This window comes from Aspergillus udagawae (assembly GCF_001078395.1).
Source record: "Aspergillus udagawae IFM 46973 DNA, scaffold_3, whole genome shotgun sequence".
Classification (NCBI taxonomy): domain Eukaryota; kingdom Fungi; phylum Ascomycota; class Eurotiomycetes; order Eurotiales; family Aspergillaceae; genus Aspergillus; species Aspergillus udagawae.
In genome coordinates, this window is record NW_025091266.1 from 1,678,035 (window position 1) to 1,700,984 (window position 22,950).

Below are 22,950 nucleotides of genomic sequence, written 5' to 3' on the forward strand. Positions count from 1 at the left end.
TCCTTGGATGATCAGGATAGATTAATCCAATCCTTTGCATGTTGACTGAGTATATCTGTGTTTGTGCATTCGACCAGTGTTGACAAACTAGCTGGAAGATCAATTTTTATCCAACATTTTGAGAGAGATTCTGCTGTAGGCTTCGGAGGGTAGACAGCAATACAAAGACAGGTAAGGCTGCATTGTTGTGTACCCATAAATATATAATTCGCCAATTCTAGGTAGGTACTGACTAGAACTGGCAGCTTCTGGACATATTCTCGCCTCAGCCAAAACATTTTGAAACCTCTACAATTTTTTTTGACTAGGGGTCAAAATGAACAATCGCCTGGCTCATGGTTTGGCCTTGTCAGAGTATTTGCCTAGAACACCAAACCACCTCCTATACGCCTGTTAGCACCTTAATAAGTCTTGAACGGCCAGACGGAAGGAAAATACCATCAACAACAATATCAGCTCCATTGATATAGCTCCCCCCCATATCACTGCAAAGAAACACCACCGGTCCCGTCAACTCCTGCGGTGATCCCATCCTACGCATGGGATTCCTATCCGCCCATATCTGTCGCCATGGCGCAAGATCCTCGCCCTCATTGAGCACCGTATCCATATATCCCGGGGAGATGGAATTGACTCGGATTCCGTATTGCGTCCATTCCGCTGCCAAACTATTCTTCATGTGTAGCACCGCTGCCTTAGAGACGTTGTACGCGATCTGAGGCTGGGGGTAGTTCACCCGATGACCGCTGATGGATGCGACCAGGACGATTTTGCCCCCGCGCCCACTGGCAATCATATGTCTGGCTTCTGCGTCAGGGGGCCTAGCTCATAGAAGAATATGGTAGATCGTCTTACTTCCCCACTGCCTGTGCAGCGATCCATGATCCTGTCGTATTTACATCAATGACACGGCGCCATTGCTCGATTGCTATGTCCTCGGCTGCTACGCAGTTGACTATACCCGCAAAGCAACAGAGAATGGTAAGCTCTCCCAGCTCGTTCTTTGCCTTTTCAGCAACGTCCTGCATGCCTGCCGCGTCTGTGACGTCGCAGTGATGCGTCATAATCTTCGCAGAAGGAAAGTCTCTTCGAAGTGCATTTATTTCCGTATCTCCCTTCTGGAGAGCCGATGAAAGATCAAGTAAAACAATGCCAGAAAGTCCATGCTCAAGAAGGGCTCGTGCGGAGGCTAGAGCAAGCATTCCTGCTCCACCAGTAACTGGATGCGAGTAAGATATCACCTAATCTTGACTTGTGGAAATCAAAGGGGGTAGGACCAACACACTGCGTTCCCGCTCACTCTGAATCTCAATGCTGCTCGCTCCTCCGGCGTGCAGTTATCTGGAAATGAGGCCGGTGGAGGCGTTAAAGTGGTAGCTGGGTCGATTTCTCCGAGCCGTATCCATGGCATCCTTGTCTGTACATGAGGCGTTGGAGGGAGAGGCACTTCTTTCTGAGATGGACTCATGGTCAAGGAATTCTGGTTATACTGAGCTTCTGTAAGGTAAGGACTCACAAACGAGTTGAATAGAAATCGCAACCTATCTATAGTGCTGCGGAGAAGTGGATGAGGAGTAGCTACCCCGCGCATGATCAACTCAGTACCCATAAGTGCCTTCTATCTTATTATTCGATTCATTGTATCTCTATTATCGGACTGCAGTGCTCCGAACACGCCCAAGTCGCTAATCATCTTGCAAAGTGAGTCCAGTAAGCAAGTCTGCCCATGGCCACTTACCAATACATCCTTTGATTGGAGGTACATGTCTACTACAGATTCAACAGCTTTAGCGTATATTACAACCTCACGTCAGTTAAAATATCCTACAATGGCATTCACATTGGCTACTAACAAGAACAGATCTCCCCGAACAACGTACACCATCCATCTTCTCGTGCTCACTTTCCATCTACCTTCCTCCTCTTGGCCCCCTTCTTCGGCTCAAACACCTCAGAATAAGACCGGAAGAAATCTGATGGCTGCTGGGGCTCCTCCAAAGTGACATCGCGGAATGCCGTCGTGGCAACATAGTTCGTCTTGCCCTCACGAACGAGCGAATAGTATTCAAGTATGAACTGAATCTCACTATCGTCGGTACCCGTCTGGCTCCTGAGGACCTTCTTGCCTTCATATCTGTTTCTGTAAGCCCCAGTCTCAATGGCTAATTGAGGGTGACACTAGCGACATACTCAGAGATATCTTCAAACTTCATATCTGTCCCTAGAGCTTCGCTTGCCGCTCGCGCTAGTTCGTCGCCGTTGAGAAGTGCCGGGCCTGTCGTTGTCAATCTCTTTTCACTTGATAATGATAGCAATGACACGGACATACCAATCAAAGTCATTAGCTGACCACGATGCTTATCGTCGAGTCCATGCTTTCCTTTGCCGGTGAGGACATGAGCCGCTAGTAGTGCGACGTCCTTTGCAGTGGTTTAGCCAGCCATCTTTGAGCGCTGAGAGCCAGACTTACACCTAGTGCTACGGGGGGAAATTTATGCTCGCGTCCGATCGGTATAGGGATGTATCCATCCTCCTTAGCCTGGGGGGCATACGCAAGCAAGTTTTCAGCGTAAAAGCCAGCCCTACAACGAGTATCATTAGACGTACAAAATTGCAATCCTATGGAAGCAACCTACCGGATGACAACAGGACAATGCCCCGTCATTGAGCTCGGATCCCCTTTCGTACTCAGAAACAAAGTCTCGTGATGAATAAACTCCCTCAGACGGGGCTGCTTATCCCGCTCAGCGAGATCACATCCCGCAGCGCTGAGGAAGACCACATTCGGCACATTGGCGCGCTTGGCCGCCTCGATGAGCTCGGCCGTGATATCAATCTTGTCCCGACTAGCTGGCGGAACCAGGCAGAGAGTGTCGGATTTGGTGTCTCTGATATCGGCGGCAACGTTCTTCAGACGGCCTGGTCTATGGGGTACGATGGTGGCTCCCAGGGATTGTAGGTCCTTGCATCGTTGGGAATCTGGATTGAGGGTTAGGCCGTGGACGGTGCCAATTTCTTTGGAGAAGTTCTCGTCAGTGAGGAGGAGCTCGGCGATGAGGAAGCCTGTGTTGCCTTCTACAGAGGTGATGCAGACGTTGCGCGACATAGTGAGCTGTGGTGGCTTGGATTGCTGGGGATATGTTATGGAGATTTACTGGTGTCATGCTGCGGTGACGCGAAAGTATCATGGGCTTTTATACAAGGTGATAACCTGCGTCATGGTAATATAATGATTAAGATGTGCTTTCAGGCAGAGATTCGGGATACAGATGCTAGCCAATGGAAAGCTTTTCCGGACTGCGGCGAACATGACCTAATAGCTGATTGCGGTTCTCTGAGACAAGACGAGAGCCGCATCGCTGCATGGAGCTTCTTATGCGCAGTTCGTAGAGACCTCCCAGCCCAGCCAGGCAAACTGTGGACTATAAATCTACAATCCTTGAAGGCGTGCAGGCACGACCGATCTGATATCTCCATGGAGACTTGTGCGTCAATCCAGGTTCGCCTTCGCTCATGATGGTCTTTTATCTTGAGCAGTCATATAGACGAATGCCAAGCTCTGCGCCTCCCAAGGTCGCATAGCCCGCTAATGGCCATGGACCATCGATGGAAGTAGGGAACATTTGCTAAGAGACTTTACGCCTCAGATTGCTTTCAAAGCTCCCAACTTCATGTTCACAGATCGTATCAATCCAGATCTCAGAACATATGCGGAAGATGAGAGATAAAAGCGACGGCCTCTTTGAAAAAGATTTCCCTTCGAATGGACGACACATCTACATGATCAGAATCTGGCAAAGGTTGCAGATAAAACCTATGGTCCTCTGTTGCAGAAAACCAGAAGACCCTATCATGAAAAGATTGCCATTAGAATAGAGTATAACACGTGAGGAAGCATTGGAGGATGTAACTCATGGAGATATCATGTCACCAGTATCTGCACGACCACAATCTACGGACGGCCGACTTCCATGCCTCGGAACATCAAAATGATGATCTGTGTCGCCAATCTTCCAGTTAGCGATAGGAACAAACAGGCAGAGATAGAATGTTGTGAAACAAGAACGCAAAACTCGATGTCCAATTGATTTCATCACAAATGGAACATTGGGCACTTTGTCGTTGACAGCCAAACTAGTATGCGTCCTCATCCGCTTGCTGATACACATGGCGTGCCCTAGAGGGATCTTTGCGCATCTGTTGACCAGAGCCAGTAAAGCCCACTATTCAACACAAATTAGCGAATTACTCTGAAACCTAGAATAATGGTGCCTTACCTCGCGCATTAACCCCCTCTCCTGTCCGAAACATGCTCTCTTTTCGGCCCAGCTTGCTCTTGCTAGCGAAATCCTTCCACTTCATCTTACCGGCCTCAAGCTCGCGAGTGGCCTTGACTTTTCGAGCCACCTTCGAAGGGCGTGCAGACTCGTCGCCGACCTTGTTAGGCTCTTTGCGCGCCTGATTTGCCAATGCAGGGTTGATATCTGCCGCGGCCGAGATGACGCTGGAATGAAGGGGTTGTGGGGTTGGAGTCTGGGACGAAGAGTAGCCTGAGCTTCCATCAGCCTTACGTTTCCGCGAATCACCGTTGGAGATGGGCTTGATGTCTTTGGCTGTCAGATTTTCAACCGTTCCGTACGACTTGAACGAGACCAAGTAAACAGGGTTGCTAGATGAGCCTGTTATTGAGGTAATGCGCGCAGGATAGAAAGAGTTATCGCCAGAAACCCATCGTGCGAGGACGTGGTCATTGACGGAGAACGTAACCGGCGTGGGGGCCTCCTCCGGAGTTTCGGCAGTGGGCTTGCGATACCCAGACTGATAAGCAGGGTGGTTTTCTTTTGACCATTTCTCCTTCGCTGGGGGATGAGAAGGTTTGGCAGCAGACGGAGGAGGAGCAAGCGGCTTGAGTTCGGCGATTGATGTTTCCGTGAGATTTATGAGTTCTTCCAGTTCAGTTTTAAGGCTCTGCAGTTCCGTGTTGTCTGGATCTACCTGCAAACTCGATTGAACGGTTTCAAGCTGGAATAGAGAGAAATCAAGTCAGATTCAGGACCGTCGCACAATAGATGACAATATGACATACCTGTAGCTTGAATTCCTTGACTTCTGCCTCAAGAGCTGCAACATCCGCCATGGTGGCTGAGTGAGCGCGAAATATGACGACGGAAATAAAAATCTAACAAAAAGAAAGGGTAGAATCTTCCCAGTGTACCACTGTGCTCCCAAAGAGCTTTTTTGGTCGCAGATTAAGATAAAAGAATGAGCTTTCCAGATGGTGGCTCTGAACTGAGGCAACATGGAGTAGGTACAGTGTATGAGGTTAGTGATCTTTGCGGATAAGGCTAGCACGTGACCAGTCCTTCTTATCAAGTGTGAAGACCGTCATTGTGAAGATTCAGGAGATCTTTTGATTGGGACGAGGAGAACAATAGGCAGAGGATTTGATACATTACTCCACCTTTATCTTCCGGGCAAGATCTGATATGTGGATGAGTAGATACTGTAGTGATTACAAGAAAAGGTCATCGTATTAATCATGCCAGGAGTTCTTCCAAATGATAGATGGCATTACCAGGTATCACCTGGGCCACCTCATGACCGAAATCTACATGATACTATCCATTAATATTGTTGAGAAAAAAGACAAAGGAGACACTAAGGTAGCAAGAAGCTCTTGTCAAGCCCAGACTTGGAGTAGATGGGGCCTACGGAGTACAGCATCTACTCTTTTCCAGGCCTGGTGGTCAAGACCTAGATAGCACTACTCCGTTCTCGGCAACCCAATTCCAGTTGCCACTGAAATCTTAAGTGGCCTCGAATACGAGGCAGTGAACCATGGGATCGATCTATGGACATCTTAGAGAAGCGAAGGGTATAGAGACCGCAAAGCCCGGATTCTCTGATGACTCTCTCCAGTGTTCTGGAATAGCTGGAGACCGAGATATTGCCTTCTCCTGAAGGTCGACCTTACTCTGCACCTGCTTGATGTGATGGCTCCGACAGTCGGAACGTTGAGATCGTCACAAATAAGGTACTTTTGGTGCAGTAGCGTATGCAAGGCGGTGGGAAATTGGGAATACAACTATGCCTGGGCCATGACTCTATGACTCATCCCTGATAAATTAACTAGTTAACTAGCTAAGCAAGTAAGTTAAGTCTCCCTGGTAGAAAAAGAGGACGCAGATTGAGGAACATCATCAAGAAAAATTGCCAAACAGCTTCTGATTGAGCATTCCATGGACTGTCAACTGAACTAGAAGGCTGGTACTACAATAAAATGGCGCGTAGAACTCCATCGGCGCGGAGAGAATCAATATCCGGCCTGGTCTGATTTCTAAGCATCGAGTCACTCAATTTTTCCGCTCTAAAGCAGCGGGAGGCACCAGACAGACCCATTGGCTCCTGTCCATCAACTTTTTATCGCTCAACCAATAAGGACTGTCAGTAGCGGACGCCGCCTTTTGTGCCCATTTGCCCCCCATCATTCTTTGGAAGCACCCGCAGTAAGACTGGCCTAAGGCTTTGATTGATTGCCTTGTGAAGCCGTCCATCGCCGCCCCCATCCAAGAAAGTGGAAAATGATGGGCTTCGGTTTCATCCTCGTACCACCTCCCCTCTCAGCCACATCTTTCTCACTGCACCTACCCTCATCATCAGAAACCCCTGTCTCAATTCCCACTTCGAATCGCTTCATCTCCTCAGGCTTCTTCCCGGCCTGAAAGCAATCGTTCGTATCCAAAGACCTACTCTCAATCGGACCCTGATTTGCCCCTCAGCACTAGCTATCAAGCAGTACCGCTGTCGTTTTGACCTGTGGCCACGCCATTCCACCTAATACGACACCCTTCTATCTGACACTAGGCCACTAGGCCACACTCTGGCATAAGCTCTTGGCTTCTGCAACCTTTGTCTTAATTTCATCACCTTTCCTTCACCCTTCGCTACTTCCCTCTTCCTCATCAGATTCATTTCAGGGATCGATTCTATCCTTCATATCTTCGTATCTCACTCGACTCCCTTGTAGGGCGTTGAATCCGCTCTACTGTGTCTTTTTTGATTCTCCCGCACTCTCTTCTGCCTATACGTCCAAAGAATTGATGCTTTGTTGAAGCGGGGTGGAATCGTAAGAGCTTTGGTGGCCTCCCGACTCCATCAGCACCCATAAGCCCAGCACTCACTCCACATTCTTTGTGCTCTCTCTCAAAACGATAAACGGGCGGGAAGCCCGGGCCTTTTCTGGTTGAGGAGACACCGATAAGCTAACGAACTCAACATCGCGTTATAATTGAACAAGCAGTCAGCGGGTCAAAGTATCATTCTCAATTGACCTGGGTCGTCCTACCGTTACTCACAACGATACCCCGCTTCTCTCTCAGCTGCCATGGCGGACTGCAATTCTCTTTATCAACAAGGCCTTTATCTCTCTCCCGATCAACAGGACCTCCTCCTCGCGGCTCTCTCATCGAACAACCTGAGTCAGAAACAACAAACGCTAACGCACAACTCCGAAGCTAATCAGAAGCTAAATCATACACCCGGCCATGCTTCGTCCGGCAGCTTCAGTGTTTCTCCTCCCAGTGGTTTGGACGGCTCGGTGAATCAGTCAACTACTTTCGGCTACGAAGATAGCCCTTACCTGGATTTGAATCCCGACTTCGACCTTGATTTTCTTGGCAACGAAAGTTTGATTGGTGATCTGCCCCCCAGCCTGCCTTCGACTGAAGAGTACGAACCCGGTGATAAGAGAAAGGATATCGATGGACAGGAAGATGAGAAGGAGGACTCGGGCAAGAAGCGAAGGGAGAGCGACGAGAAAGCGGCCAAGAAGCCTGGTAGAAAGCCGCTGACCTCGGAACCTACTTCGGTATGTTTTCTGTGATCCGTATTCTTCCGTGCAGGTCATTACATACATAAATTCGACTTTTGCGGGTGCTAACGTTTCGACAGAAGCGCAAGGCTCAGAATCGCGCAGCTCAACGGGCCTTCCGTGAGCGCAAGGAAAAGCACCTGAAGGATCTGGAATCCAAGGTGGAGGAGCTACAGAAAGCATCCGATAATGCCAATCAGGAGAATGGACTTCTGCGCGCTCAGGTGGAGCGTCTGCAAGTAGAGCTCAAGGAGTATCGCAAGCGTCTTTCCTGGGTAACGAGCGGCAGCGGTCTCTCCCCTGTTAATGCCATCCCAGGTGCATACTCCAAAGGCATGTATGGTCTGAACAATAATGATTTCATGTTCGACTTTCCCAAGTTCGGAGATCTGCCTGGTTCGCACCTGTTCACCAATGCGCAAGCAAGCAAGTCGAGTCAGAACAAAGCGAAGGACAACCAGACAGCAACTCCACGCGGCGAAGCTCACGTTCCAGGTGTCCTCAACCGCAACGCTCTGAACAGCTCGAGTCCCAGCGGTCTTTCCAATGGACCATCACCCAAGTCCACACCAAACGGCCAGGCACCGAATCCGCAACCGTCTACACGATCTGGCTTTGGTACAATGAACGGGGCCAATGATAGCAATGGAGCTACCGGGGGCTATGCGCACCAGGTCAATTCCTCGTACAACGCGAATACGAAGCAGGCAAGCCACGATACCCCTAGCTCAGATTCTCCATCATCCTCTTCAGATTCGCACCATAGCCAATTTCTCTCTTCCAGTGGAACGTCTCCTGAGCCATCTTTGCACTCGCCTGCCGTAAAGGCGACCGAGAGTAGCATTCCCCATACATGCACCTATACCACCGTCAATGGTGAGGAATCCTTCTGCGCTCAACTTGGTATGGCCTGTGGCAACATCAATAATCCCATTCCAGCTGCGAGACAAAATAGCGAAAGCGCGTCGAACACCCCCACCCATGCCAACAATTCCGAACAGGCTCTGGGTTTGGATCTTCTGGCCCAACAGAATGGAGGTCAATTTGATCCTGTGCTGTTCGGTGACTGGCGTGAGCCCCAAGATGCTATCTTGTCCCAAGACTTTGGTACATTTTTCGACGATGCATTCCCTCTTCCCGACCTGGGAAGCCCGTCTCACAATCTTAGCGAGGCGACAAAGCAACCAGCGGCGCCAAAGAAGAATCTTATCGCTGAAATCGACAGTAAACTGGACGAAGATGAGGAGGTGGTGCCTGGCGAGGACAAGTCGCAAATGCTCACCTGCAATAAGATATGGTATGCTCAATATGCTCCCTTACAATCCGCCTTCAATCTCTTGCTAACTAATTTTGCCGTAGGGATCGCCTGCAATCCATGGAGAAATTCCGCAATGGCGAGATCGACGTGGACAATCTCTGTTCAGAATTGCGCACCAAAGCCAGATGCTCTGAAGGCGGCGTAGTCGTCAATCAGAAAGATGTCGAGGACATCATGGGTCGTGTTAAATAGACGGCCAATGAGTGAAGTGGACACGACGGTAAAGACAGTCGACATCTTGTACGATTCCGGCCAATTCTATGCGCTTGTCAAATCCGGAGACTGATACCCATGTTAAACGACGCTGCAATTGATGTTATCACGAACAATATTTTAGGATTTAAAAGGAAGTTTGGGTGGATTTCATGGGACGTTCTTTCTGAATACTTTTCCAATCTTGAGTAATCGTTGTTACTTTGACACCCTTCGCTTCCTCACGGCAGCTATTTCTCCTTGCGGTGTTTCCCATTATCAACTTTCATTATGAAAATTTTCCAATCCCCGTTCAATGGCGAACTGGAGGCATGGAGTCGAGAATCACTACTGGCGCTTTGGTTTGGAGAAACTACATCAGCAACAACCCTCACTTCAGTCGGACACTCAATCACATCGGGATCGGGTGTATTTGCGCTGTTCCTTTTTTGGGACTGGAGCTTCGGATTCTTGTTTCTCACTGCTCAGGGATTGGACCGTAGTTATTTTCCTTGCTTGTTGCCAGCTCTTGTTACTTTTGTACAGCCCAAGCTGCGAAAATCGCAGCCTTGATATGACTTTGTTCATAGCAGTAATACACGAGAAATGCATATTGAGAACTCCTGGCGAATCCTGACATACAAGCCATCGATCTACGTCTAACTTGCGTGACTATACCCTGACAAACTCATGTGCTACACAATTGCACAGATAGAAAAGCGGGGGGAAAAAATGGAAACAAACAAATAAGAGTCTGAAGCTACAAGGGTATCGATATTGGTGCGTACCAGGAAAAGACTTAGAATACACAAAAGGTCGTTGTCGGTGCCCTTTCCTGTCTGCTGCCCTTGCTATTGGTTTCGTTCTTTTATTTTCCTTGGTCTCTTGTCTTTCCCAATCGTCATCCGCACCCAAGTCGGCAGCTTCCCCTTTCTTGCGATGGGACACCTTCTGCACCAACAACTTCCCATAGTAGCCAGTCGAAGGGGACTGATGATAAGGTCTTCTACTAGAGTGTAAGAAATGTCCATGTGCATCTCGCTCAGAAACGAAGAAATAAGTGAGGAAGAAAAGAAGTTGGAAGAAGGAAGAAAATAAAGGCTTTGCAAATATCACAAGAGAAGAAATTAACAACCATGAGAGACTAATTGAACAGCGTGCCGGGGAAATTTAAAGGTGGCAAGGAAAGAACACAGACGAACAGGCAAAGGAGGAGATGACATATCGCTCAGGACTCTCCGCCAGAGGGAGCGGGCTTTTCACTGGAGGGTGTCGATGTCGAGACGGCAGGAGAGTCCGAGGCGCCTCCCTTGCTGAAGCCGCCACGGCCACCTCTTCCACCACGTCCACCGCGGTCGGTGCCACGGCCACGTCCGCGTCCGCTGAAACCACCACGTCCTCGGCCACCCTCGCTGTCACTAGCACCTCCGCTCTGGTATCCGCGCTGGGATGCGTTGGTGCCTCTGTTGCTGGCTTGCCAAGTGCCAGCATTGCCACGGTGGGAGCCGCGGTCCTCGAAGAACTTCAGGTTAGGTTTGCGAGGTTGACCAGGCGCGCTGGGCTTCTTGTGTTCAGCTGGCTGACGGTCAAGCGCAGCCTTGGCTTCCTCAACCGTCGCAAAGGTCACAACATGATTGTACTTGCCCCATTTTTCGACCTTAAGGATCTTCGCTTTATCCTCCTCGGGGAACAAATCGCGAACCGCCTGTTCATTATCGACATTGGAGACAAACAGTCCGTTGCTCTGCCTTTTCTCACCTCTGGGCAAAGGAGATTCCGAGGGCTTCTCTGGCTGGGGAGTGCCGTTGGACTCGACGGTAGCCGCCTTGTCCGGCGAAGCAACACCGGGTTGAAGTGCAGCGCCAGCAGAGGGCTGTGGAGTGCCAGGCTTAGGAATGACGGGAACGGGAGATGCGCGAGTGGGGCCCGCAGCAGGACCCTTTGCTTGAGTTTGCTGCTGGGCGGGCGCGGCAGCACGACTGGGAGCAGGAGGGGCTTGACCGAACTGGGGAGGAGTAGCGCTAGGGATGCGGGTGGTAGTTGCTGGAGAAGCTGGAAGACCACTGGCTACTGCCTGTCCGGCAGCAACTTGAGGCTTTCCAGTACGGTGAGCAAAGTTGAAGCCCTGAGCGCGCATCTCCGTCGCAATGCGACCACCCTCAATCTCAAGGACGAGGAAGCCAAATGCGGCGTCTGCAAGGTTGAAGTTCCACATGTTCTTGAAGGCGCTCTCATCGACTTGGCCCGCGGCGTTGCCCGGGGCAGTGGGACCACCGAACGGATTTCCACCATTGGCGACAGTAGGCATCCTCTGAACAACGTCGAGAGCATTGTCCAAGAGGGTCTTCTGAGCTTCGTTGGAGGAGATAGCGGCTTCGACCTCACCGCGGACAGTCTCCCAAACATCGTTAAAAGAGGCCTTGGATGCGGCGAGTTTACCGCGGTAGTGGTCCAGAGAGGGATTGACGGAGAACTCGTTGTAGGAGGAACCATAGCGGAAGTGAAGACCAGCTGAGATGGAGAAGTCGGCCTTGAGGGTCACGGACAGCTGGTTCAGCATCCCTTCTCGAGCAGGCGAGGCGTGAGTGACGAAAATGCGGGTCTCCGATGGGTCGTATACGCGGTTGGCTGTATCGATCAGCTCACCCATTTGCAACAGAGTGGTCCACATGGTGCCTTGGCCACCAGCAATCGTGGTCTTGCCCTCGCCATTGTCAAACAGCTTGTGCATGACAACAGCACCGCCCAGGCCAAGCAAACGAAGCTTCACACCGCCGATATCAAGCAACCGCGAGTTAGCCTCGTCAATGATGTGCAGATTGTTGATCTTATATTCCCCCGAGCGGAATTTCTCCAGCACCCGGACATCCTCACATGCACCCCAAACGGTGTATACGGGAACATCAAGTGTGAGCCGCTTGTCGAGCAGCATTGGAAGTTCGGAAAGGGGGAGTTGATCGGGGGTGAAACGTTGCTTGATAGACTGCTGAGGAGGAGTCTGGGCAATAGTGCGCTTTACACTTTCGGGTAGCAATGGGGAGTATTGTGCCACATGCTTGAGAGTCCTGTAGCGCGTTTTCGTACCAAATTAGGATTATGCCTGACGTCAAATAGTCGCGGACAAAACGCAGAGCCCAACTCACTTGTCTGCAATCCGCTCAAGAGAGGTATCATCGTAGAAGCCAAAGTCACCGGTGTGAATGATATGGTCAGCACGGGCCTGCTTGGCCAGCTCATTCAAAGACTTCAGGTTTCCTGCGCAAGATGTACGTCAGTGCTTGATCTTCAGCGACGTTGTCTGCAACTGAAGCTGAAGCTCCTTCATGCGACCTACCTCTGACATCTGCAATACACAACACTCTGACGGGGCCATTTTGAATCACCCGGCCATTGTTGGGAAGAAGAGGGGCGGCGCCAGGGACGGGACCAGCGGCAGCCGCAGCACCGTTCGGTAGAGAATAGCCTTGGGGAGCAAAGTTGTGTGGAGGACGGGGCTAGAAAAACAGTAGGACAAACTCGTTAGCTTGAGATCTTGAAGCGATTGTATGCGAGCGCTCTATTGAACGCGCAGCTCTCGCAGTGAGGAGCTGGATAAGCTACACAGGGAAAGCAAGACGGGGGGAGAGAAGCACATCGTGGGGAGGTCGGGACAACTTACAGAAGCCATGGGTGGGAATCAAATGAAGGTACGAAAAAAAAGACCAATGGTGCTCAACAAGGAGGAAGAGAAGATGAAGGAGGAGAAAGAGAAAAAAGTAGGCCGGTGGTTCGTTTGGGGTTGCTGGAGTTGGGCAAGTTGAGTCTGTTCCTGTTGCTCGTTGGTTTCGCCCCAAAAAGAAAGCCCGCCGTCACCACGCTTATGTAAGCGCCACCGCAGGGGCCAGCGCGCCGCAAGGGATTCAGCAGTTGGTCCACATATAAAGACGGTGTTACGCTACCACTGCACAGATTACTGCTCTAAGTCTCTTCAGGAGATTGAAGGCAGTGTGCTAGGACAAACTGATTTGTTTTGCTCTGTTTGGTGGCTGGGTGCCCTATTCAGCCATTCTACCTCCGCCTTTTCCTGCTGCTCAAACCATTCACTGCACCTGGTTTCAGGATGCTTCGGATGCATCTTCAAGAAAGAAAAGCAAAGGACAAAGAGAAAATAGATGAAAGTTACAACCAATAATCTAATAGGACGCCAAATGTCCATGTTAAGCCCACAAGTCGTACAACCCCTGGTCCACTCAACGTCAAAGCTCTTGTCTTTCTTCTCCCAGAACCTGCTGGCTGCCTTGCTCACTCAGGCTGGAGTTTTCCTCCAGTTCTGGTAGTCTAACCTGAAGGGATTTAGGTCCCTCTAGTGCCAGCAAGGCAAAATGCCCACCCACTGTTGGGCGCGCTCGACACAGCACTGGAACACCAGGCGTGTTACCTTTCGCTGAGGTCGCGATATATCTATCTGAGAATGGCCAATTATGCTTGCCATTGGTCATGAATGCCCACAGGTCGTCCACAAATTCGTTGCGGGTGCTGTTGTCAAGTGTGCCTGCCAGCCACATGTTCCAGTCCGACTTGGCCCAGTCTTGCCGGCTGTCCAGTGGGACTCCGTACTCAGCTCTTACTGACTTGAAGAATGCACTGCTCATCTGGTGAACTTCCTTTGGGAAGGTTCCAAGGCTCAACAACACCTCTGGGTAGAGGTTATAAGGCGTCTTCCACGAGGATGGCTTGTCGGGGTAATGCAGCACGAAATGAGTCATTTGCTCATCTGTCCCCAGACGTTGGGTGAATAACAGGTCGGCTCGTGCCTCTGCAATGTTGGAATATTCGGTCAATCCTGTAAGTTCACCGAATGCCTTGAGACCCACCGCTGCTTTTATGGCGAGGTTGGTTTCATTCGCCAGCGGACCTGCAGCATCGTTTGAGGAAAGCTGCTCAGAGATGTCGATGCCATTTTCGACCAGATAGTCGGCATATCCTCTGAGGATGTCGAAATACTGGGTTGCCCATGCCTCATCGCCAGTCGCGCGCACATAGGCCAGGGTAAGGACCATGAGGTTGCCGCACTCCTCGATGGGCATAGGTTCCGCTTGTTGGTCATCATGTCCGACGGCGTTGGGATAATGGCTGCCCATATCGTGGACCACATACGGTTTGTGCCAGCGACCTGCTGCGAGATATCTCATCATCGGCTCTAACAGTAGTCGGATATAGTCGGGATCCATAACCCAATATATGGGAAATGCAGGCATGATGACATCCACCGTGTTGACATTCCCATCGCTGGAGAGCTCCTTGATGAAGGCTAGCACTTCGCTGGTATCGAGAGTATCATTTGGAATTACCAGATCAATTCCCCCGTACGCTTGTCGAGTCGACAGTGTGAGGATGTCCGCGTATTTTTTTCCTGCGACTGATCTTGCTGTGGTAGACAATTTCTGGTCGAGTATTAGGGACTCACTGAGGGCATCTGAATAGTCATCCAAAAAGTACGTGACCGCTTGGTATGTATTGGGATACCCTGCCCTATAATACCCCGTGTATGCATTTCCAAGGTAGTTGATTGCCTTCTCCCGCACATATCCAATGGCAAAAGTGACTGCCCGGTCACCAGAAACAACCCCAAGGTCATGAGAGAGTGCCACGATGTCGTCAGACTTGCATTGCTGGCCTCCAGCAGCCAGCCAGCCGGTTTTGACGAACTGTGACCTCACTTGGGCTCCATTGCCTGATGCAAATGAAAGCTTTGAGGAAGCTGTTGGTCGCGATGCAAATATTGCCTCTCCCCACGTAGCCATATCACTACTCTCGGAGTACAGCGTAGCATTCTCGACTTTCAATGAAAACATCGCCGTAGATCCTTCATTATTAAAATTGCAAACTGCTCCTTCAGGCTCGCCTGTCCATCTCCCATCAATACTCGAAAATACCTGGACGCTATTCGCATAAGTCCCAGAAACAGACACTGTCAGATAACCTATGACAAGACATTAGCTCCCTTCCAGCGATCGCACATCACACACCCACCAAAAGGAAGAGACTGCCGAAGATAATTCGAAGGCGACACCGGCGAGAAGAAATCAAGAGTGACCATCACCGTTCCAGCACTAGCAGTAAACACAGAATGTGTCGCCGTATATTCCGCGCTATGCACCACTGCAGGCTGGACGCCTTTCCCAGGGTCCTTCACGCCCATTAAACTATACGTCTGCCCATCAACACGCACCATGACGGCCCAGCCAAGATCCTGCCCGGCCCAGAACTGTGGCTCGGCAAACGGTAACATCTGTACCCGGTCGCTGGGCATCCATGCTGAAAGATATGGGTTTCTTACTGCCAGCGGGTATGAGGGAGGTAGGGCTGGCTGATGAATGACGCGTCCCCGTTCGCCTGTATAGAGCGAAGACACAATGGTACAGAGTGAGCTGACAAGCAAGGGTATAATACAATCATAGAGACGCATTCTTTCTGCAGACGATGTCTTGCTGCGTGGAGTTCTAAGGTTCTCAAGGACCGGGCCACTGGCTGCAAAAAGTCGATTGCAAGCAGATAGGGAAGCTGAATTATATCAGTATGAGAATTTGAGCACGTCAAAGCTAGCTGTGGATACAATCGGCTTGCTAATAAGATTGCGTAGTTGTCAGTGCAGGAATGTCGATCCTTCAGCCGTTGATTTCGTCATTGAAGTAATTCCTCTGTTGTTTGACACAACCCAACTCACGGAGAGCTGTAGGCTGGCTGGTCCACTCTTCCCAGTACGAATACTTCAAGGTAATAAAAGCTCTCCCATTTCGATAAAAAATAGGTGGGCAGTAGAAGAGTGATGGGAAGATCAGATAACGGGAACGCACTGGTGGGGACTGGGGATAGATAATGCGGGGAAAGTCATCCGAGGCGCCAAAGGAGTAAGCCAATATCAATAGAAGCATGTCACTGTCCTTTCTACGTCACCAGCCATGGATAGGTACCAAGACAGTCAATCTGACCGAAATTTAGCAGTATTTGTAAAGTCCATGAGAGAGACTACATCGGAATAGACCTTAGCCATTCCAACTAGAACACTCTCAGACGCCCGGCAACAACAAGCTGCTGTACCTCAGAGTTCCAATCCTCAAAATATGGACGTCAATCTGGGTCTGTATCCTCTCAGCATACAAGAGCTTCAATCATCGATTTGTCGTCAAAGCATACAGGTACACACTGTCTCCAGAATCCGCAAGATGCTGATACGTATACCGCGAGTCGGAATTTGGGCAGATATATTTCACGCCATCTGATATACTTTACTCGTATTTTGGTTCAATACTTACGAGCAATTGCTAGGCGCCGCCATGGCAGTGGAAGACGGTGAGGCTTTGGCGCAGGCTTTGTTAAGGATTGGCTCGCGCTCGGAGATCCCAGAAGCACTCTCCACCTTCGAGGCTGTGCCGGTCAAAAGAGCTGGTCAGATGCAAGAAGCCAGTGTCTTGAATGGAAGACTCTGGCACGTTGCAGATGGTCCACTGCAGGAGACACGAGACGCAGCTATGCTGCCAGAGACCCTAGGGGTGTCGTTCTCTCATAGCCTAACCAGTGGAGCTATACAGCGACAGATGTGGTTTTATGGTTATGATACTGAGAAGGAAATAGACAAGGCATTCGAACAAAGAAGGTCTATGAGTGAGAAGAGTCATCCCTAGGCAAGTGTCTGACTTTACAGGTTTATGGATGAATCGTAACGCAGACAATAGGCAAATTCAAGCCTTCGTTAGGATCAAATTGCAATCAATCAGATGTGCTCAGTCCGAGGATAATTCAAATCTGGGCTCTCTCCACCCGCCTTCCAATCTCATCAAAGTGAATCTGCTTGCCAGTAACTAGAGCTTCCTGGAGGTATGCACCAATCTCAACAGCCTTGACTGCGTTGCTCAGCTTCATTGGGAGTGGCGTGTTATCCAAGCATGCGGCGGTAAATTCGTTGGCTTCTGTCACAAACGCAGGCCCGAAGCGACCTATGAAATTAGAGGGAGCCTCCCGAGTAATACCTTCCGAGTGGTAGAAGTTCACCAAGTTACGCTGTGGGTTGCAGTTCACAGACAACTTGCCCTCGGTGCCAATGACTTCTGTGGTGTCTTCTTGGCCATGCGCCATCATGCGAGAGCAATAGTAGTATGCAATCTTGCCGTTGTGGAATTCAACAATTCCAACAGCGTTGTCATAGTCTTTGAACTTCTTCAGCTCCGGCTGAACAGCGGTTATGCCATATGCAGAGATAGTCTTGGGGACCACGTCGTCGCCGAAGAACCACAGAGTAAGATCGATGTCGTGTACGGACATGTCCACGAAGACACCTCCCGACCACGCAGAGTACGCGACATAAAATCCCGAAGGATCATATTTATCGCAGGTCTGGCTCCGAAGGACCGAAGGTCTGCCGATGAGCCCTTGGCTGATCTTGTCGTAAACGTCACGGTAGGACTCGTCAAATCGTCGAGAGAAACCGCACATGACCTTAAGATGTGGCTTGGTTCTCGCCTTGTTTACGACAGACTTGCACTGAACGTCCAGGTTTCCAGTTAGTATATGGTAGCATGTCCAGTTTCCGCTACCCGTGGGGGGATGTAGACCTTACCACTTCAACATCAATAGACAACGGTTTCTCACAGAGGACATGCAAGTCGCGATCGATAGCTTTGATCGTTTCTTCCGCATGGACAGGGGTTGCAGTACCGATAGCGACGGCCATCAGTCCTGGGTGCTCAAGCATCTTATCGTAGTTGTCATAAAGAGTGACACCGTACGGCTCAAGATTCTGTCTTCCCCAGGCGATCTCTGCGGGGTCAGGCGAAAATGCAGCAACTAGTTCAGCACGGGGAGTGCGGTGCAGGAAGTTGATCGCATGGAGCTTGCCCACTCGACCTAAGCCAGCCATGCCAACCTTAAGCTTCTGTACTGCCATTCTGGTGGTCTGTCTTCGAAATTGAACAATGAGTTTAAGCGGCAAAGAAAAATTCACTAGGTAGCTCCTATATTGTTGACGGAAAAGAAGTCTCCAGAGCTTTGCTCATCTCAAGAGAGTCGATTGATCAGGGAATTTGAACATCTTTATAGACAGGCAACGACTGAGGACCCCAGCGTCTCGATTTCATCGCAGACTGGTTGTGAGGGTAATTCGAGACCAGGAAAGTATCTCCGGAGGTAGAATAATCTGAAATTAACCATTTTACTGGTCACAGAATCTTACGTTGATAATTGACAATGTCCAAGTCCTGCAGGGAGAGTGAAGGTGGAGCAGAACTGGAGCAAACAATCTGGAGAGAGTTACCCTTTATGGCCGGAGACACTTGCCTGTTCGGAAGAATGAGAATATTTATGACAAAGGTTGTGGTAGCTCCTGGGGGTCTCCACTCTTAGGCTAGGCCCGACCTTAACCCAACCCATACCCTGGTGGGACTAAGTTGGACGCGGGAGCGTCCCACAGGCTGCGTCCCCAAGTCTACTGCCTAGGTAGGACTCGTATGAGAGGACCAGTTTCCAGAGCCTGAGCTGTGTACTCCTCAGGAAATCAGATATTTACGAATAATTGCATTCAAAGGAGAGTAAATGACATAAAGCACAGTCAACATTCTGTGAGTAACTAGAAATTTGCATATACTTTGGTCGATCCAGGCTACGCAGACGGAATAGACCCACTGATACTCCGACACCTCGGATATTGCCTGCTGGAAAGAAACGCAGATATTCAACCCGCTGCCGGTGCCCCAGGTGATGGCAGCAACCAGGCTCCCAGGGAAGCTGGACTGAGCGAATGCGCCGTCATACCAACCCGAGTTAGCATGATGGATTTTCTCCAGCATACGATTGTAGAACCACTGTAGTAAACATGGATGCTCTCGTCTTTGGTAGTGGTAACGGCGAGAGCAGTCTGAGGGATGGCATTGGGGACTGAAAAGCTACCAAGTCTCTAGCCCGAATCGGAATTGTGGGCCATCTCAACCAGATTGTTCTAAGGGTCCTGGAAGTATACTCTGGGCGACTTTATCAGCGGTCATGCAAAAAGCATGCAGCTAGAACTGGATGACACCAATCTTATAGCCTGGTTAGGTTGCAGGAAGGATGTTACGGCTATGGCTGTTCCAGGGACTGCCGCGCCCAGGTTCTGGAAAGTTTGCCATTGTGAAAGTCCCGGCAGATTAAAAGCGACCGATTCAGGGATGTATTGGATGGTCTCCAGCTCCAACTGGATTGGATAGAAAGAGCACATGTTCCATAAAATAGCTTACTCAGATTGAGAATGTGAGACTCAAAGATAATAGACACATCAGTGCAATTTAGTGCATCACTCCAACTTGATTAAATAGGATCTGTCCTTCAGCTGCTGTAACATATGCGGAATCGTCCTTAATACTCCTACCATGCGTGGAACTGATCTTGGACTACCGACTGGAGCACTGATCCTGCCATTTAGGGTCCTTGCAGACTCTGCCATAACCTATGATGTAGTACATTTACCTAGCCTTGAATAAAGCGCTGCTTGAGAACCATTGGTGCAGGAGAACTCCTACAGTGCTGCCCTCTATTGTTACAAAAATGCCACAAACATCACCTACTTTCCTTTCTCTATTAAATATTCACTGAAAGAAGCAAGCATTGGCAATAACATTCTTAGTTGTATCATTCAAGCCCGTAGCTGCGCATAGAAGGCGGACGACCTCGCTATGTATACCACCCTATATGCCATATCCGCCGACAGACACCGTCGAGAGGAGCCCAGAAGCTTAATTCAGCTTTAACAATGACAGCTATGCGACGTTTGACAACCGCAGACAGCGTGTGTATGATAAGTATCCACTAAGTGCCCACTTACCTCTTTCCCCTCCGAGGAGATATTGAGTGCGGATGGATGGACAGGCTTCATGCCAAAGCATGGTTGACGTATGAACTAAGGAGATATGGAAGAAGCTTTTGGAAAAGCATACCTTAAGATTGTCACCTCACAGCTTGAGTTGCCGTTCCCAGCTCTGATGCTGGGACGTGCGTGCCGGTTTGGGAACATCGACGAGGTATACAAAGTATTTTACCCACTCCACAGAAAGACATGTCTCACATAGAGGACCCCTAGTGCAGCTTCACCCGACACTACCTTCAGGGAATGAGATCGGGACGGACGTGAGACCTGGTAGATGAACATAACCAGCATTCACTGGGATCCACAGTGGCAGGTGTCATCGACGCATTATGCTCGTGCTTTCCTAGCGCATAAACAGCATAAAAATCTTGTTAAATTGCCCGACAGGCTGTCATGTGCAGTGCGGAACTCGGCAGTTCTTCATATTACGCAAGGAGCTTCGGAGAACTCCACAGCAACCCTATTTGCAATATCCGCCAGTTCTAGGCTCATGCATGGAACGTGTATAGACGTTAGCAATTACTGGTATGAACTGCCTATGTTTCCTTCTAGTCTCGAAGGTTGAGCAAACCGAATATATCCGCCCAAGGAAAGTGTCTTAAGTAGGATGCTCTCTATCAGAAGACTCTTTCAGTTCAAAACTCTCTAGAGCTGACCTTCGTGCCCTACGACCTGCGCCGCGCGCCGTGCGCCTGATTTGGTTTGCGTCATGGAAAGCCATATGGAAAATGTAGCGGAGTATACTCAATTTCCCTGGTATCATGAACTGTCTCATAATCAACCTCTCAGCTATACCTAAGCTATAAAGACATTCAGGTTGGCGTGCTCTGATAGCTTCAACGCGGACAATTCAAGCGAACAGGACCTAATTTGGAGTAATCTTCTACGACCAAAACACAACAAAATGGCCAATTACATTGAAGGTAACTCAAATACTAAGGTACCTTCGATACGTTCAGACACTCACAATCATAAAACCCTCAGGAGCCATTGTGATACTCAACCAGCCAGCAAGTGGTGTCTTCTCTGCCACGTAGATAAGTGATGTAGAAGCCGTTGCGTCTTCCCTCCAAGTTGCACCATAATCTGAAGTTCGTGTCGCCTTTGCACTGGTCGGCTTTTTTGGTGTCGTCACAGTACAGTTACAGCCTTTGTTTTCTACTCTGCAGTAGCAAGTGTCTGACTTCTTCCCGCCAATTAGGTCTCTGGCTATGTTGACACTAGCACATACGAAGCCTCAGTAGATCCATGGGTCTGGTGAGGAAATTTAGTGACTGTAAAATAAAAGTGGATGTCAACGAGACAGTACACTTTTGGTGTCCTCAACTAGGATACTATAGTTTTGTTCAATCTGTCACTGCTGAAATGACAGGCACTGCGTACAGAGTAACATATTTGAATGATCCAGATCTAAAGGCCACATCTACTACACATAGGTGAATATGACTTGGGAGTATAGCACAACCTGTCCAGAATACTGGAATACTTCAGGAAATAGCGTCCCAGCCATAACCTCCGATACCCAGTAATTATGGATATTGACAATAGGAGCGGGAACCTTGGTTCAACTGGATCAGATGGCAAGGCTCATGATTGGTATATCGGCAACATGAGTGGGCGCTCACCCAATGAGTTCCTTGTACTAATCTTGCGCATTGCCATGAGCATGGGACTACACTCGGCAAAAGTGGATGACCCCCAGCTGGGAAAGGGAGAGCAACAGACACTTAGTATTCTCTGGACGTCGATCATATACCTCAACTTGCATCAGTCGGTCCTGACGGGAATGCCAATGTTGCTCCAACCACGAGATTATACTTGCGCACCCCCTCCCAGCATCAACGGCTGTTCTAACCAAGCTCTTGCACTATCGAATCCGGAGGGGACGGAGACCTTCCATGTCCTCTTCGAACGCGCCGTCCCACTCGCGTCTGAATTAATGGACCTTAGCCACGACCCGACTCGAGCAGAAACCTATGAGGCTATTATGCACTGCACTGCGGAGGCCAGACACTTACTTCTCCATGCATTAGAAGCACTACAAATATCCCACCCGACGACCGGCGAGGGCCGGAAAGCCATCATGCTCGACATTCTATTCCGCAGGCTCCTCCTGTCCGTTCACCGCCCCTTTGCCCACGATGAACGCGTTCCACTCCGCTATCCTCTCTCGTACTGGACATCCCTGGACTGCGCCCTCGCAATTCTTGTCCACCAACGGGACCTCTGGGAAGCTCACCCGGACGACTCCTTGGTGAGCCGATCTTTCGCCCGCCTCTTCTGGCCCGACTTCCTCGTTGCGGCCCTCACATTATCGCTGTACCTGCTTCGAGCAGACTCGCCGCTTGACCCGCCGCCGAGGAGCCGGTATGGTGGCATACCTGCGCGGGCCATGCTACAAGATGCGTTACGCTCGTGCAGGGATATCTGGCAATTAGAGAAAGACAGGAATGTCTGTCATTCGCACGCGTTCATATTGATTGATCGTGTTGTTTCGGCTTTGGAGGAATCAGGCTGTGATGGTGTTCCGGCTTTGCGCCGCGCTGATGTGGAGACTGCCCTTGATGCAATTGGCACTGGTCCACCGGGATGATATATCGGGTCAGAATTGAATTTGTCAAGTCACTGCTACATTTATGTCCAACGTTGGGCTAGTCAGAGCCTAAGCTCAAAATCATATGGCAGTTAGTTGGTTAT

The 22,950-nt window shown here is 49.9% G+C and overlaps 7 protein-coding genes across 7 annotated transcripts; 2 read left to right on the forward strand and 5 right to left on the reverse strand.

Moving 5' to 3' along the window:
* Positions 1–362: 362 nt before the first annotated feature.
* On the reverse strand, positions 363–3,106 carry Aud_004448 (uncharacterized protein; the record flags this gene model as incomplete). Its single annotated transcript, XM_043289388.1, has 9 exons — positions 363–382; positions 439–800; positions 856–1,219; positions 1,282–1,511; positions 1,904–2,134; positions 2,191–2,275; positions 2,330–2,420; positions 2,471–2,582; positions 2,637–3,106. 9 exons carry the CDS (start codon positions 3,104–3,106, stop codon positions 363–365), a joined length of 1,965 nt encoding a protein of 654 aa, XP_043145323.1.
* Positions 3,107–4,134: 1,028 nt separating this feature from the next.
* Positions 4,135–5,137, reverse strand: Aud_004449 (uncharacterized protein; the record flags this gene model as incomplete). Its single annotated transcript, XM_043289389.1, has 3 exons — positions 4,135–4,223; positions 4,278–5,022; positions 5,087–5,137. The coding sequence occupies 3 exons, from the start codon at positions 5,135–5,137 to the stop codon at positions 4,135–4,137; spliced, it is 885 nt and encodes a 294-aa protein (XP_043145324.1).
* A 2,247-nt stretch (positions 5,138–7,384) lies between these two features.
* yap1 (putative bZIP transcription factor AP-1/Yap1) lies at positions 7,385–9,380 on the forward strand (the record flags this gene model as incomplete). The annotated part of the gene is made up of 3 exons (XM_043289390.1): positions 7,385–7,867; positions 7,951–9,167; positions 9,230–9,380. The coding sequence occupies 3 exons, from the start codon at positions 7,385–7,387 to the stop codon at positions 9,378–9,380; spliced, it is 1,851 nt and encodes a 616-aa protein (XP_043145325.1).
* Positions 9,381–10,608: 1,228 nt separating this feature from the next.
* On the reverse strand, positions 10,609–13,047 carry Aud_004451 (uncharacterized protein; the record flags this gene model as incomplete). The annotated part of the gene is made up of 4 exons (XM_043289391.1): positions 10,609–12,445; positions 12,524–12,635; positions 12,715–12,874; positions 13,039–13,047. The coding sequence occupies 4 exons, from the start codon at positions 13,045–13,047 to the stop codon at positions 10,609–10,611; spliced, it is 2,118 nt and encodes a 705-aa protein (XP_043145326.1).
* Positions 13,048–13,615: 568 nt separating this feature from the next.
* On the reverse strand, positions 13,616–15,828 carry Aud_004452 (putative glutaminase; the record flags this gene model as incomplete). The annotated part of the gene is made up of 2 exons (XM_043289392.1): positions 13,616–15,342; positions 15,393–15,828. The coding sequence occupies 2 exons, from the start codon at positions 15,826–15,828 to the stop codon at positions 13,616–13,618; spliced, it is 2,163 nt and encodes a 720-aa protein (XP_043145327.1).
* A 1,331-nt stretch (positions 15,829–17,159) lies between these two features.
* Positions 17,160–18,303, reverse strand: Aud_004453 (putative NAD binding Rossmann fold oxidoreductase; the record flags this gene model as incomplete). Its single annotated transcript, XM_043289393.1, has 2 exons — positions 17,160–17,900; positions 17,977–18,303. 2 exons carry the CDS (start codon positions 18,301–18,303, stop codon positions 17,160–17,162), a joined length of 1,068 nt encoding a protein of 355 aa, XP_043145328.1.
* A 3,559-nt stretch (positions 18,304–21,862) lies between these two features.
* Aud_004454 (fungal specific transcription factor domain-containing protein) lies at positions 21,863–22,846 on the forward strand (the record flags this gene model as incomplete). The annotated part of the gene is made up of 1 exon (XM_043289394.1): positions 21,863–22,846. The coding sequence occupies one exon, from the start codon at positions 21,863–21,865 to the stop codon at positions 22,844–22,846; it is 984 nt and encodes a 327-aa protein (XP_043145329.1).
* Between the last annotated feature and the right edge of the window lie 104 nt (positions 22,847–22,950).